The sequence below is a fragment of the Atractosteus spatula genome, chromosome 13, assembly GCF_055471065.1.
Source record: "Atractosteus spatula isolate fAtrSpa1 chromosome 13, fAtrSpa1.hap1, whole genome shotgun sequence".
Classification (NCBI taxonomy): Eukaryota; Metazoa; Chordata; class Actinopteri; order Semionotiformes; family Lepisosteidae; genus Atractosteus; species Atractosteus spatula.
In genome coordinates, this window is record NC_142718.1 from 17,545,837 (window position 1) to 17,560,371 (window position 14,535).

At 36.3% G+C, this 14,535-nt stretch overlaps 1 protein-coding gene across 3 annotated transcripts in view; it reads right to left on the reverse strand.

The window, feature by feature from the left end:
• LOC148821814 (D-serine dehydratase) overlaps positions 1–11,575 on the reverse strand; it is a 19,235-nt gene extending 7,660 nt beyond the window's left edge. Inside the window, exons 1-7 of one of the 3 annotated variants that reach the window (XM_088930027.1) lie at positions 11,502–11,575; positions 8,496–8,568; positions 6,275–6,432; positions 5,014–5,294; positions 4,258–4,438; positions 1,876–1,997; positions 667–856 (exon numbers count right to left, since the gene is read on the reverse strand). In XM_088930027.1, the coding sequence (XP_088786153.1) occupies positions 667–856; positions 1,876–1,997; positions 4,258–4,438; positions 5,014–5,294; positions 6,275–6,423 (923 nt within the window). In that variant the 5' untranslated portion in view covers positions 6,424–6,432; positions 8,496–8,568; positions 11,502–11,575. Of the gene's footprint in view, positions 1–666; positions 857–1,875; positions 1,998–4,257; positions 4,439–5,013; positions 5,295–6,274; positions 6,448–8,495; positions 8,569–11,127; positions 11,338–11,501 lie in introns of those variants that run through there. The other 2 variants (XM_088930025.1, XM_088930026.1) reach the window with 2 other exon arrangements.
• Positions 11,576–14,535: the final 2,960 nt, after the last annotated feature.

The following is a 14,535-nucleotide window of genomic DNA, read 5'->3' on the forward strand; positions in this document are numbered from 1 at the left end:
TGATGACAACTTTGTTTGAATTTTGAACATATTTTTTTAATTTATTTGAATATGAATGGAATTCACAGGTTAGCAATTCTACTTTGAGATCTGCCAAAATTAGAACTTATAACAGATTTGAACACCGACTTGTCAAGATTTTGTTAAAATAAAAAAAAAGGATAATTCCTCACACACTATAATATGCAAAACCCTCATTAAAATAGAACAAAATAAAATGCAGACATTGCTTTCACAAATTACAGCAATTGATGATTTTCTTCAGATCTAGGTTACTTGTATAGCTCTGAGTATTACAATGGCTACGTGTATAATCAGCTCAGTTTATAAAAGCTCTTTCCATGTTTTTAACATGGGCAGCTGTGTTTGAGAAAGAATCAATAATGTGTTCATATAATTGTAAAATTATCTCAGGGTATAGTTACATTAGCAATGTAACTGTGCATTTAGTGCACCTAAAATCAATAAAATTATTGATTAAATGAATCAAGTATTCTTGAACTTTAGATACCCATGAATCAATTTAGGAGGTCCAACATCTATGTAAATGTAAACTGTGGTAAACTTATATGTGACCTCTTACTGTGTCTAACACTTGCTCTAATCTTCCCATTCACGGGTTTAACACATCTCTCACTTCAGTTACTGTACACATGTGGTTCTTACTTCAGTTCGGGATGTCCTTCAATCACAGCATAGCCTGTAGGCAGGCAACCCTGGCTGTCAAGACTTAGAGCTGCCCAGCCACAGTCCACCAGCAGCTGATTTCTGTGAGTGTAGTGACCTATGACCCTGGTCAGCACTCTTACTGCTATATCTTCCATCTTACAGGATCCTATTACAGACTGTTGCACATCTAGGGTTAAAAAAGAGCAAGAAACATGGAAATAAATAAGTCACACTTCACAGGAGCTTCAGAAATGATTTCAACCAATTTTACAATTATTTTAATTACTAATTGCTTTATTACAACTTATTATTATCCATCCATCCATTTTCACTCCGCCTTTCCTGGTGAGGGTCGCGGTACACCTTATTATTATATTTTTTAGAAATGGTAGACTTATGGTATATACAGTAAGTGTACAGTATTTCCCCTGAGTGGTTTATCACATTTCCTGCAAAATCAGACAGTTTCAGAAGAAAATCCTTAAAGAAATGCAAAAACAAATTCACTGAATTAAAACTTAAACCCTTGGATCTATTCAGGTTTGGTGATTCAGTGGCTCACATGGTAATGCTTTCTAGATAATAAAACTCAAAATAATCCATCTAGACCACAGAAACAAAGACTAGTGCAAGGAACTGTGCAACCAACTTGCACATGAAACTTTCATGTTTCTGAATGATCTTTGTAAATAAATGTTTCAAATACAAATCAAAAAGAAACCTAGAAAATAGCTTGTTGCCCAAAAGTTGTGTTTCATTCCACGATTAATTTTCTTTAATTAAAAGCACGGATGTTATGGCAGAATGGATGGATGAAAAGTCATGGATGAAAAATCCCATTCTTGCTGTTTCTCCCAAATTCATTTTTTACCCACCGAATGTAATCTAATAATACTGCTAAATTTATGGTTTTTAACTGAAAAAATATTTTTTAAATCATTGTGCAAATGTAGTCATCCTTAAAACAATGAGCATTACTTTCATTTTATTTACCAAAAACCCATCTGTACATGTCTTTTGTAACCCGGACTCCTCAAGGCCATAAATATTGCCATAAAAATAAAATATTTTAATTTTATTCTTAGTCTAAAATCTAGTCCTTTAAGACTTGATACAAACAGTACACATTTTAACTAGTTCTGAATTCTGGAGCAAATGAAGAATAAACTGGATTTGACAAAAAATGAAAGATGGCATTTAACCCACCATAGAAGATATAATTCCCAGGATGCACCTCACTTAGTAAAGCCATATCTGAAACAGGGTGACTGCAGGAAGGAGTAGACCCAATGCTGGATTTAGGACAGGGAATTCCTGCAGCCTTGAGTCTGAAACATGGAAATATCACAGAGGACACTGAGATAACACATATTTCTATGTTATTAAAAGAAGCTCCTTCATACATATGAAAATATTCTGAGACCAATATATAACTCCACAGTTATCTTCATTAACATGAGTCTAAGGACTCATTACATGAGTCTAAGGAATCCTTTTTTTGTATCACTTGCATCACACCTTTCCTCAGTCTACATTCAAAAACTTTCCTTTATTCTAAATGGTTCTGGTTAACACTGCCATAATGTTAGTTTCCTGATATCTAGATTGATATTTTCTAAATGACCTATCACGTAATGCAAATTAATGGAATGTCTTGTCCAAGCACGAGAAGATCAAGTGGCCCATGTCACCAAGGGATTTAAAATTGTAAATTGTGTTATGCTAAATGTTAGGTTCTCCCTGTGTTCTCGTGGACTGTCTTTGTGTGCTGTGATTTTACCAAATGAAAACCAGCAAGTTTGGAGGTTAACTGGTGTCTCTAGACTTTTCCTGTGTACAAGTATATCTGGATCCTTCCCAGACATTTGATGTCTGTGCAAGTGTGTCTGATTTGTGGAGATCTTCATTAACTGTCATTCCAGAAATAAGGATGTTCTAAATTTCAAAATCTTTAAGAAAGCAGTTCCACTCCACCAAAAACAATATGCAAAACAACTGACAAATCCAATTAACTTTTTTAGACTCAACAGGGAAACATGAACTAGAGGTCACCAGTGAAGTGGAATTGTATTTAAATCTCAGGAGGCATTTCTTTACATAAAGGTATGTTGGAATATGGTTCAAATTATGCAGCCATGTTGCTGAAGCCAAAATCCTAGCTTCGTTCATGAAAAGGCTGGATGAGATCCTCGGAATAATTAGCTACTAAATACGAAATGGACTAGAAAGGCCATATGCCATCCTATTGTTTGTAACCTTTTTTAATGTCACAATAACTGCATACCGCACTTACTGAGATGACTAGACCCACCCAGGGCTCAGAGATCGGTGAACAAGCACACTTTTTCAAGGTCTATAAGGGGAAAGGGACACAATCCCACCAGATAGCATGTGCAACTTGGTGTAAAACTTACGTTAGATGCACAGCTTGTATTGCTTTGGTGGCCATACATGCTACTAACATGACTGTGGCTTTCACAGTCTCAGTTTCACATACTGATTGGCATCACTGATGATACTGCTGTTGCATGTCTTTGTTGTATGACTTCCTATGAGGTCCTTCATATTCACTATTTACTTGCTGGTTTATCGTCACCATCATCTGGGTTTACCATCATATATGCATTTAGCATCTTCATTTTTTGTTAAAAATACTGAATAACAATATTGTGAATAAGCTGTAATCTTTTGATAATGTAAAGGAACAAGTAATAGGTTTAATCAATGCTGAAAAGAGAAGAAAGAAAACACAATGTTTGTGTTTTTTCTCTTCTCTTTTCAGCATGGAATAAACCTATTACTTGTTCCTTTGCAGCCTACGCATGCTGACACAGCTACCCACCAACACTATTTTGATAATGTATTTGTGCGTCACCTGTTTTACATACACAAGGTAACACTGATTACTTAAAATTACTTGTGTAAGATTACAGATGCCTAATCTCTGGTTAAATAGAGGTTTACTGTCCATCAAGAGGAGCGGGGAGTGGAGCTTAAGGTATTTAAACTGGCACACATGGTGTAGCAGTCGGTTTCTGTCAAGTTAGTGTAACCTACTCTGTATGCTAGGGCTGTGAATCTTAAAACTGTTTTTAAAACAGTTTTTGCAGAACCTACAATTTTGGTATTTGTTGATTGTCTTTTCTCTGTATTTAACTTATGTAACACACAGAACTTCATACATGGTGGTAGGATCACAACCTGCATAACGAATTAACTTGCGTCATGTCTCCTTGGTGAGATTTCAGTGGTACAAACCTAGATTTTGCCATTTTCCTTTTAACTTCGTTAATCTGTTGCAGTTATAAGTGCTAAGTACTGTATCTTTTGTTACTTAGTTTATATAGTAATGTACAGAATAAATTTAAAACACAACTTCTGGTACTTTTTTTTTTACTGAAACTTAGAACTTTAGTGCTATGGATAAATGACAGAATTTTTTTACTGTAGTTTCACACAAAAAAAATTTCTAGAGCCTAAATTCATTACATTAATGAGCCAAATATTCATTAATGGGAACCTTCCTCATTCATGCAGGAATCCTGAACTGTTTAGGTTATGCAGCAGGTAAAGAACTGCAGGCCTTACTTCTCCATGAACTCCAGTGTAGCGGTTGTGGTTGCCTGGGCAACTGCCTTGATTTCCTGTTCTCCAGTGCAATGGTATGTGTTCCCACAGTGAGCATAAACCCCAGTCAGCTCTATGCCCTGGCTCCCGGAAATGGCTTTGGCAAGATGAAGAGCAGCAGGATCACTGTAAGGAACTCCAGCTGTAGAAAAACAGTAGCAAGAAAATAAGACATTTAAAAAGGCTGGGGTAATATTTATCTCTGGGACTACACATTGATGTCTTCCACATATTCTTAATAGTATTAAAATATGAATCTCCTCAGGTATTTTGATTCCAGTTGACTTTATCTAAATGACTCCTTAGTACAACAACAATCATCATCATAATAGAAAAAAAACTACCATTTATTTACAATGATACAATCATGCTATATGGTAGTGTTAACTTCAATAGCCATTAGAAAAGCTTTACATATACAAGTCTAAAAGTTTAATAAAGTACCATACTTAAAGACGTCTTTGTTTTACAGATGTTCTTGATCTAGTTGATGTACAAAATACTGTTTACTTTTATTCTCAGTGGACTGCCAGTTTTTGCAAAAAAAAAGAAAATATTTTTTAAATAGTTTAAAAAACTATTTTTGCTAGGTTTGATTTAATTTAGTAGTTGATTTCTTTCTTTTTTCATTGTGTGTGTGTGTGTTACAAACAATCACTTGCACTGGTGTGAAACCAGTGATCTGGTTTACAGTTGATAAAATTCTCTGAACCTCACCTCTCCCGTTCTCGCAGTCCAGCTTCAGCCAAACATGCCAAACTTTCCCTGTGCTCAGAGGGCAGCTCCTCAGCTGCTCCAGAGCTGCCAGACTGTCCACCACCACATGGAACAAGCTGAGGTGCTCAGACAGCTCTGCACACTTCTTCACCTTGTCGAAGGGTAACGGGTAGGCGTACAGGATGTCGTCATAACCGTGCTCGGCATAAAAGGATGCTTCCGCCAAAGTGGACACAACGATGCACCGGCGCGTGCCATTGGTCATGATGTCCCCACCCTCACTGAGACAGGATTGGTGGAGGCTGATGGGTGCTAGTTCACCAATGTGTCAGGTTTTACATTTAGAAAACTCAAGTTTTGGTAGCTGAATCATTGTAGTTTCGAGCAGTTTTACAAACTTTGCTGCAGTTTGTCTTAAGGCTGTATTCACCAGATATTCCATTTCAGTTTGACACTTAGAATCACAAATATGCTTCTAAACCAATTAAGGCATTTTTATATGCAATCAGATTTGTGACACACAAGCAGTGTTTTTTGGTTTTGACATAAAGCTATAAATTACTGCCCTTTAAATCACCAATACATCGTTTTAATCTCTGCAGCCCAATTAATAGTTATGTATTTATTGCAAATCATTAAAAATTTAAAACATCACAATTGTGATTGGAAAGGAGCCAACACAGCTAGTTTAAGATGCACTAATGTGCCATCGTTTGTCGTGTCTGGCTGGCAGCATAAGAGAACAAAAAAAACATGGATACACTTGAAGCAAACTGGGCGAGTGGAGAAACAAAATGCAAGTTAAACTGGTCTATGGATCATTAACCAATCAAAAGTTTTGCTCCTCCCAAACATTTGCCACAGAGGATTTTGTGGGTTCATATAGCAATTGCAGCTGACCATTGGGGATAGAGAAGGGGAAAAAAAAGAAACTTCTTGGCATCTCAGACTTACTAAACAACGCTTCCTTATTCCCAGATTTTTGTGGTTTTAATTGCTAAACTGAATCAGCTAAAATAAAGGAGTCAATTGACTGCAATATGCAGAAACCAAAAAAGCCTCTATTACACTGTATAGATGTTACGGTTATTTTTTTGCAGACTGCAATGCAAATTACAAAAAAACATTCCAGATTGAAACCAAAAAAGTCAATTAAGACACAAAAACTTTCTGAGGTTATTTAACCCACATCCAGTATCTTCAAATATTATTAAACAACTACAACAAACTACATAGTGCAAAAATATTCCAGATATCTTACATAGTTTTGTGAGTTTTCATGTGGGGTCGAAGTTGGACTCCTAGTTTCTTAAATCTGTCCATCATCACCTGGGCATTTTTCTTCACTTTAGGGAGGTCCACTACAAAGGCTGGAGTTAGGAGGTCCTGGGTCGCTTTTGGCACTGCCATTGTGAAGCACTGTCAACAAAGAAACTGTAAAACAATTATTTACTTTATTTTGTGTTATTTAGCACTTTTATTGACTGGTAAGTTGCTAGTTATTTTTTCACATTTCTTAGCAAGACACTTTTTAAGAACTGGTAAAACTGATCTGGCATCTGATAAAATAGCCTTAATCCCATTTTCATTCTCATTACTCTGAGTTAATCCAAATGAGAATCACATTTATTCACGCAGCAGATTTAATGGACAAAGAATTTACTCTGAGGTACTTGGTGCTGCAAAAAATATATACCTTACACAAAAAAGACTAATAAGACAATTAAGATCACATAACTAGGAATTCTGGTCAAGCAAAGACAACCCTTGGAAATAAGCTGTTCAAATACCAGATGGTTCTGGTTTTAAGGTAGTCTTTCTGAGTGAAGTTTATGAAATAGGTGGGAGGGGTCATACCCTCTCTGCAGAGCAAGCAATACACTGCAGTTTGTCTTTGGAGTGGGCAGATGTGTTGCCAAACCAAGCAGTTATAGAGGCAATCAGAATACTCTCAATAATACTGCTGTATTGAATTTTTTGGGAGAAACCAAAGTTTTTAAGTTGGTGCTAAAAGTACATTGTGTGCTGTGGTTTCTTTGTGATACTGGTGATAATCATGTCCCATTTATTATTATTATTATTATTATTATTGTTATTAATAATAATAATAATAATAATTGCTTACACTTATATAATGCTTTTCTGGACACTCCACTCAAAAGTGTAAAAGTGCTTTACAGGTAATGGGGACTCCCCTCCACCACCACCAATGTGCAGCATCCACCTGGATGATGCGACGGCAGCCATTGTGCGCCAGAACGCTCACTACACATCAGCTATCAGTGGGGAGGAGAGCAGAGTAATGAAGCCAATTCATAGATTGGGATTATAAGGAGGCCATGATTGGTAAGGGCCAATGGGAAATTTTGGCCAGGACGCCGGGGTTACACCCCTACTCTTTTCGAGAAACGCCCTGGGATTTTTAATGACCACAGAGAGTCAGGACCTCGGTTTTACGTCTCATCCGAAGGATGGCGCTTGTTTACAGTATAGTGTCCCCATCACTATACTGGGGCATTAGGACCCACATGGACCACATTTTCCCCAGGAGGTCTCCCACCCAGGTACTGACCAGGCTCACACCTGCTTAGCTTCAGTGGGCTGCCAGTTGTGAGTTGCAGAGTGATATGGCTGCTGGCTATTTAAGGGTATTAGAGATCATAATTCCTAAAATCTTAAAGGGAAACAGCAGTCCCAATTTCTTAGACTGGCTATTAAATCTCTGAAACAAAAAAAATTATTGACAGCATCACAAAATTTAACAAATCCCGCATTAAGCACAAAATTGTGAACTTTCTAAAAGTACTGTACGGTCACTACATTGTGACGATTAATTTTAGAAATAGAAAGAATTAATATAAATGAGTGCATTTCAAACCACAATAAAAGAAAAATGTATCCAATAATGTATAAAAAAAACAATTTACATCACAAAATAGACCATATTTCCAGACATACGCAGGGCCATATTCTGCAATTCACAATAAGGCAACAAAACCTGTGGTGAAGTGAAGTGGTCCTCTTACATTGTTAACAGGCAGGCTGTGAATACATCTTTTTCAATACCATATAGAAATATTGCTCCCAACAGGTTTGCCGACAGATACTTTTAACATGTTAATACTGCATGCAGATCACATTGGAACATTTCTGTAGTGAAATGTCTGCTGCACAACCTAACTAGTGACTAACTAGCTCTTGCACTTGCCCATGGCGAGACCAAGGATTTGTGATCATATGGAAACTATACAGTATTTTCATATAATTTTTTCTTAATTCGGAATTTGCAAATTTTGTAATACCATCAATTCTTTTTTATTGTTAATGAGATTTAATAAGCGGTCTGAGAAAACGGGACTGTAGTTCCCCTTTAATATATCAGTGAACACGGGGCTAACAGCTCTGCACAATACTTCAATGAAGCAGAGGAGACCAGGTCAGGTCCAACAGTTCTCTGCCTTGCAAAAGGCTTTTGTACTTACCGTTTTTTGATAATTAGAGGTGGCTGTCTTCAGGACAGGAGCAAACTGAGAACTCAATGTGTGCTACTTGTGGCTGAAGGGAAGAGAGAAACAATGAGGTAGTAAAATTTGAAGAGGTCATCTGAATACATGAACTATGATCATCATTATGGAGCCACTCTTTTTCGACCTACAAAGAGAATTGTTCAGTCTATCTTGCAGTTACAAATCAGCTATAACACTGGGAGTTTTTTAAAATAATTTGTGATAATCTGATGGCTCCTCCAAAGAGTTGTAGAACAATTATTTGCCAGCTGTCATTCTAAATTATTCCTATAATGGACCTTTGCATGTCTAATAGCTTTGTTTACTTGACATTTAACTCTTCTGTAAATGTTTCAGTAAGATTTGCATCTCAAAAGGTTCCAAAAATTAAAAATGTTATTTGACAGTATTCACAATTGCGTAAAAAAATGGGCAGATGACATTTTAAACTGGCACATTTGGAGGGCACCCAATGTTTTCATATATTTGTATTCAGAACGATAAAAATATATTGCTGCTCTAGAATCAATGCAAATAGGAGTGACAAGGTACATTCTCAAGCTTAAAGGAAAATCCATCTGACAGGCTAAAATAAACATTTTTGACAAAGTAAACCAATGATCTTCTTCAGAATCAAAAGTGAAGCATGAACTAGAAAACACAGGTATAAAATGTAAAACTGAGAACAGAGTCATCCCCATATATTTTGCAGTACATTTCTTGAAACAATGAGGCTGCTTTGGATTAGGTGACAAGAATTTGTGAGGCCCTGCTTTTGAGTCTCACTAGTGTGAGTAAGATACTGAATACTGTCTGATGAATGACTAAAACTGTCAAAGGGCATTTTGTTTCCAAAAAAGATTGTGAGAGTCTTAGCAAAGTTATCGAAGCAGAAAACAGCTACATTATGATTCACAGGTCAGCTAGCAACTGAAAATCAAACTGACTAAAGATGTCTGCCATTTCAGTTTCAGCGCCTAATGTCCCGGTTTGATTTTCCCAATCTGTGTGAGCAAAACAAAAACCTCCCATGACATCCAGTTCTTTCTTTTACATATGTGGCATACTCCTAACACTTATACTTTAGAACGCTTTTTTTTTCCTGCAACCGATCCATATACAGATCCATATGTAGATTCTGAGAGCCTTGATTTAACAAAGGATACATTTCTTCAACTAAACCTCTCCCACTCTCTATATGCCATGCTTCTGTGATTCCAGTTATGTCGCAATCCTATTCTGCTATCTTCTGGGTCTTGTTACTAATACAAGTAGGGAGCTGCGTCAGCATGCCTTGGTTGCAAGGGAACAAGTAAACAAGTAAAGGCTTGTTCCATGCTGAAAAGAAAAGAAAAGACACATTTTGGCTGAGGAGCCTTCTTTGGGTGTCCCACACACCCAAAGTTGTGTTTCTTTTCTTCTCTTTTCAGCATGGAATAAACCTTTACTTACTAATATTTTACTAACACTCCATGTATGTATGGAGCGTTAGTAAAATATTAGTAAGTAAAGGTTTACTTGCTTACTAATACCATAAGCACTAATTACTCATTACTAATAAAACTGATTACCATAAGCACACTTACTTGGTACTTTTTAACTCTTGCCCGTAAGTTTTTTTTTTCTGAGTTCTTTTACTTTTCTTGTTAAAATACACCTGGTTTAAACTCTGCACAGACAAGATGAGGGGCCTTTAGATTTTGCACTTCATGTTACAAAAACTAACACTGTACCTTTCTCCTAAATATATTTTTCAACTGCCATATTTCAAATTACGTGGCATGAAACCATATCCACCTACCAAGCCAGGACTATGAAATATAAATAAAAAAGTTAAGCGCATGGTTTCTTTATAGAATTACTACAACTGGTTTGCTGTGTTCTTTCAAGAAAATTAATGTCAAGAAGGAGTACATTTCTGTCTGGCAGCAGTCTTAGGAAACATGAAATAACAAAATAAAAAATATGTCTATTTAACAGGTCCCTATATTAAAAGATATCATTTAAATAATAAAATGTGGATTTTAAAGGCAATTAAGTTTATTATACCCCAGGCCCAGCTTTTATGTTGTTCCCTGGCTTTGTTATGAAATAAAATAACAAGTGATCATAGCGATAACACTGAGTTATCTGTATAATGTAAGGGGAAAGGAGAAAACTGAAATGATTGGTACAGATTTCTAATCCATAAAAAGCAAATGAATGCCTTGTCTGGCGGCTTTTATATTTTTGGCATTATGACAATACATACATGTATACTTTATACAATATTGTAGTGTATGTGCATTTACTTTACACCTGACGCAGACGTCCCAGGAGTGCGCGCACTGATATAAGATGGAGTGTTGTAAATTGGGCAGTTGTATGTTTTAAGTCTTACAGTTGGGCTGCAGCTCGGACTCTGTGTACTAATTAATGTGGTTGTATTTAAGAGTATAAAACACAACAAATATGATAATTCTGTTATCTCCTCAAAACTAGCGAGGAAAACGCTGTTGCATGTTTACGCTCAATCCTGCTTAGTCAAACATAACAACTACACCTCTGAATATTCCAAATAATATATATATATTATATATAAAAAACGCATTTATTTTTAGTCGCTTACACAACGCGAATTGCTATGCGATTTATTGTCTACCCGCCCAGGTCGTTCCTCCGATATCCACACCAGGATTCTTCATAAAATAATTACGGACCCCAGGTCTGCCTCTGTCATTATTCCTGCTCCGCAGCGGTGAAGCCTGATGTGTTTGGGTGTTCAACGACAACACATTCTTTTAAAAAATAACTACGATTGTAGGACATCTAGGCAATTAGGTAGCTACCACAATAAATGTTTTAGCTGTCAGCTGTATTTTTTTGGTCTAATAATATATTGTGTTTTTAAATAAATTTTAAAAATGTGTTACAAACGTGATTAATTTTACGGTTGTTTGTCGTGGTAAACAAAACATTTAAAAAAAGTTACTTTTTTCTTACCGGAGGTAAAACCTGGTATTTAAAATTCAAACAAATGAACTGAGCATCTGACCTTTGCATTAATAAAAAAAAACAGACCCATTGAAGTTCCGGCTACGGCAAGTCCAAATAGACAAACCAAACTATCACCCCACATTTAGAGAATAAAAATTATTGTACATCTATTGTGCTTAAGTTAAACTAATTACAAGAATTGTGAGTCTTTGTGTCCTTTTTGTTGACAGAAGTATTTTATTTTTTATATTTTCATTTTCATCAGCAATTTCTTTTTTTAAATTTAAGCACTAAACATAGTATCAGTTTTGGCAAAGAACCCCAGAACAAAGAAAAAATACATTTTAATTGCTTCTAAGCTGTCTTGTGCACCAATGTAACACAGAGACCAGCTGCCAAAAAAACAAATCCTTCAGGATTTTTGAGAGGTAGCCCAAAATGGTTTTGGACCCTGTAGGTGGTTGTCTTGACGTTTGAGGTTTTGGCATTGAAAGAAGTTTGTCTTTTTTTTCTTCATACTCTTTAACAATTGGAAAAATCTGCCTATTTGTTTCCCTGTCATAACGCAGAATGTTTTGGTTGATCCATGCTCAGATTTTTATCTTTGTCTGGCTAGTCAGGACATGTGGGAGAACAAAAGATAAAAGCATACAAAAAGGCATGAGCCCCACAATCATAGCTGTTTCTTTGAAGTGGAAGGCCTGTATTATTAATAAGCATTGCCGCTACACTGTAAAAAGGCACGGTCCTTGGGATGAGATGCACAACTGAGGTTCTGACTCTCTGTGGTGATTAAAAATCCCAGGGAGTTTCTTGAAAAGAGTAGGGGTTTAACCTCGGCGTCCAGGCCAAATTTCCCATTGGCCTTTACCAGTTATGCCCCCCTAATGATCCCCATCTGTGAATTGGCTTCATCACTGTGTTCTCCTCCCTACTGATAGCTGATGTGTGTATTGTGCGCACTCTGGCTGCCGTCACACCATCCAGGTGGGGCTGCACAATGTGGTGGTGGAGGGGAGTCCCTATTACTTGTAAAGCACTTTGAGTGGAGTGTCCAGAAAACGTGCTAAATACTAGTGTAAGGAATTAATATTATTAATAGCTTTTTTATTTGCCAAACCTTGATAGATGGCTACAGGTGTTTTGTTTCTGATCTGAAATCTTTATCAGGGCTGCTGGATGTGCTTCTGATGTTCAGATGTTCTGTTTCTTTCAGTGTTTGTTTTCCATGTTCCGGTTTCAATGTGGTTTCAGAAGGAATACACAATGTTTACCACTGTACTGAATAGCAACATACCGTAACAGGCAGATTTGACATACAGCTCAGAAGCATGTTTATAAAACTGCTTGTGTTCCCCTTTTACCCCAGAGTTCATCTTCTTTACTTTTGGTGCTGAATGGGGTAAGTATGTTCCTTGATTTAACCAAGTGATGGAGTCTGCAAACCAGTCAGTCCACTTCCTTTCTTTGCCTGCATATGAATACTCAGAAATGTCACTATGTTGTTAATGCGAGGTACTTTTGCAATTCTGGTTGTGTCCACATGATTGTATATGGTATACGTGTTACTAAATAACTTATTAAGTGTTCTTGCAACACGTATACCGAGCTGTAATCTCCTTTCAAAACGTGTTGATCACTTAGTTCAGGCAGAGACTTTTCACTTTAGCTTTAGTCTTCCAAGACATCTATAACTCAGAAAAAGTCAGAAAAGTCAGTCTTTAGTTCTAAATTCTACTAATGATTGTTGTATCTTCAAATACAAATTCTTTGATAACTGTATATGATTATGCCTTATTAAACAAGAAAATAAGTTAAAATAATTCTTAAGGTAATAACATGATCAAAAATGTTCCATAAATTTGTTGACTACTCTGAATATAAAAATAGTTATACTATAATAGTTATATATTATGAAGAAATTTGTGGTAGAGAGCTATTATTTCCAAGGCAGCAGGGTTTTACATTACCCTGCCCTTTATTGATTTGCTTTTTATTTAATTTGAAAATAATAACTCTAAAATTAAGTTTTGTACACTGGGAATCACCCCATCTGAATCCTAATAGGAAAACAGAAGTGTTTACAGTATGAAGAAAAAAAAGCAGACCACACACATTACTGATAGAAAATGTGAAAAACATTGGAGATGCGGCCAGTTTCACTGGAGTGGAAATGTTTAACAATATGATTTTTGATTTTGAAGTATATAAGCTCCTTGTGAACATCTACATGTACACCGGATAGAGAGAGACAATTGTATGACTCTGTTCTCTTTGTTCTCCAAAGAAGCCTTTTTGTAACAGATTAAACCTCTTTCTAAACTTTCACTGAACTGTCAATAATTTTCCCTTTTATGTTCACAAGTCTTCCAGGCCCTCACGCAGCAAAGCATCGCCATAGCATGCATGATGCTGCCACCACTTGTTTACTGCCATTCCCCAATGAAACCCTGATATGTGAAGCACCTGGTTGATCATTGTTATATGCACAGTTCTTTCCCATCTTAGCCATGGAAAACTGTATCTTCTTTAGATTTGTCTGGTGGCCTCCGTGAGTAATGTCCTTCTCACCCAGATACTGGGTTTTTGAGGATACCCTGTTCTACGCAGATTCACAGTTGTGACATATTTTCTCATTTCAGTTTTTGTTGTGTTTTGGGTGATATCCAACACTTATATTCAACACAGGAAATTTTCTTATACCCTTCTCCTAGTTGGTGTTTTTCAACAACCCTATCTCGGATCTGTTCTGAATGCTCCTTTGTCTTCATGATGTAGTTTTTGTTGGAAGCTGTACTAATCAATTCTAGGACCTCCCAGAAATAGGTATATTTAACCTGAACTGATGTTAAACACCTTAATTGCCCACAGGTGGATTCCTAAATTGTTTGCACTATAGCTTAATAAGGTATGTCATAGCAAAGGCTATGTTTGTCATATGTAACAATTTATTTATTGCTTTATATTTATAATTTAGGAGGATATGTAGAATTGTGTTTTTTGTTGATCAATGGCAAAAGATCACAATTAAATGCAATTT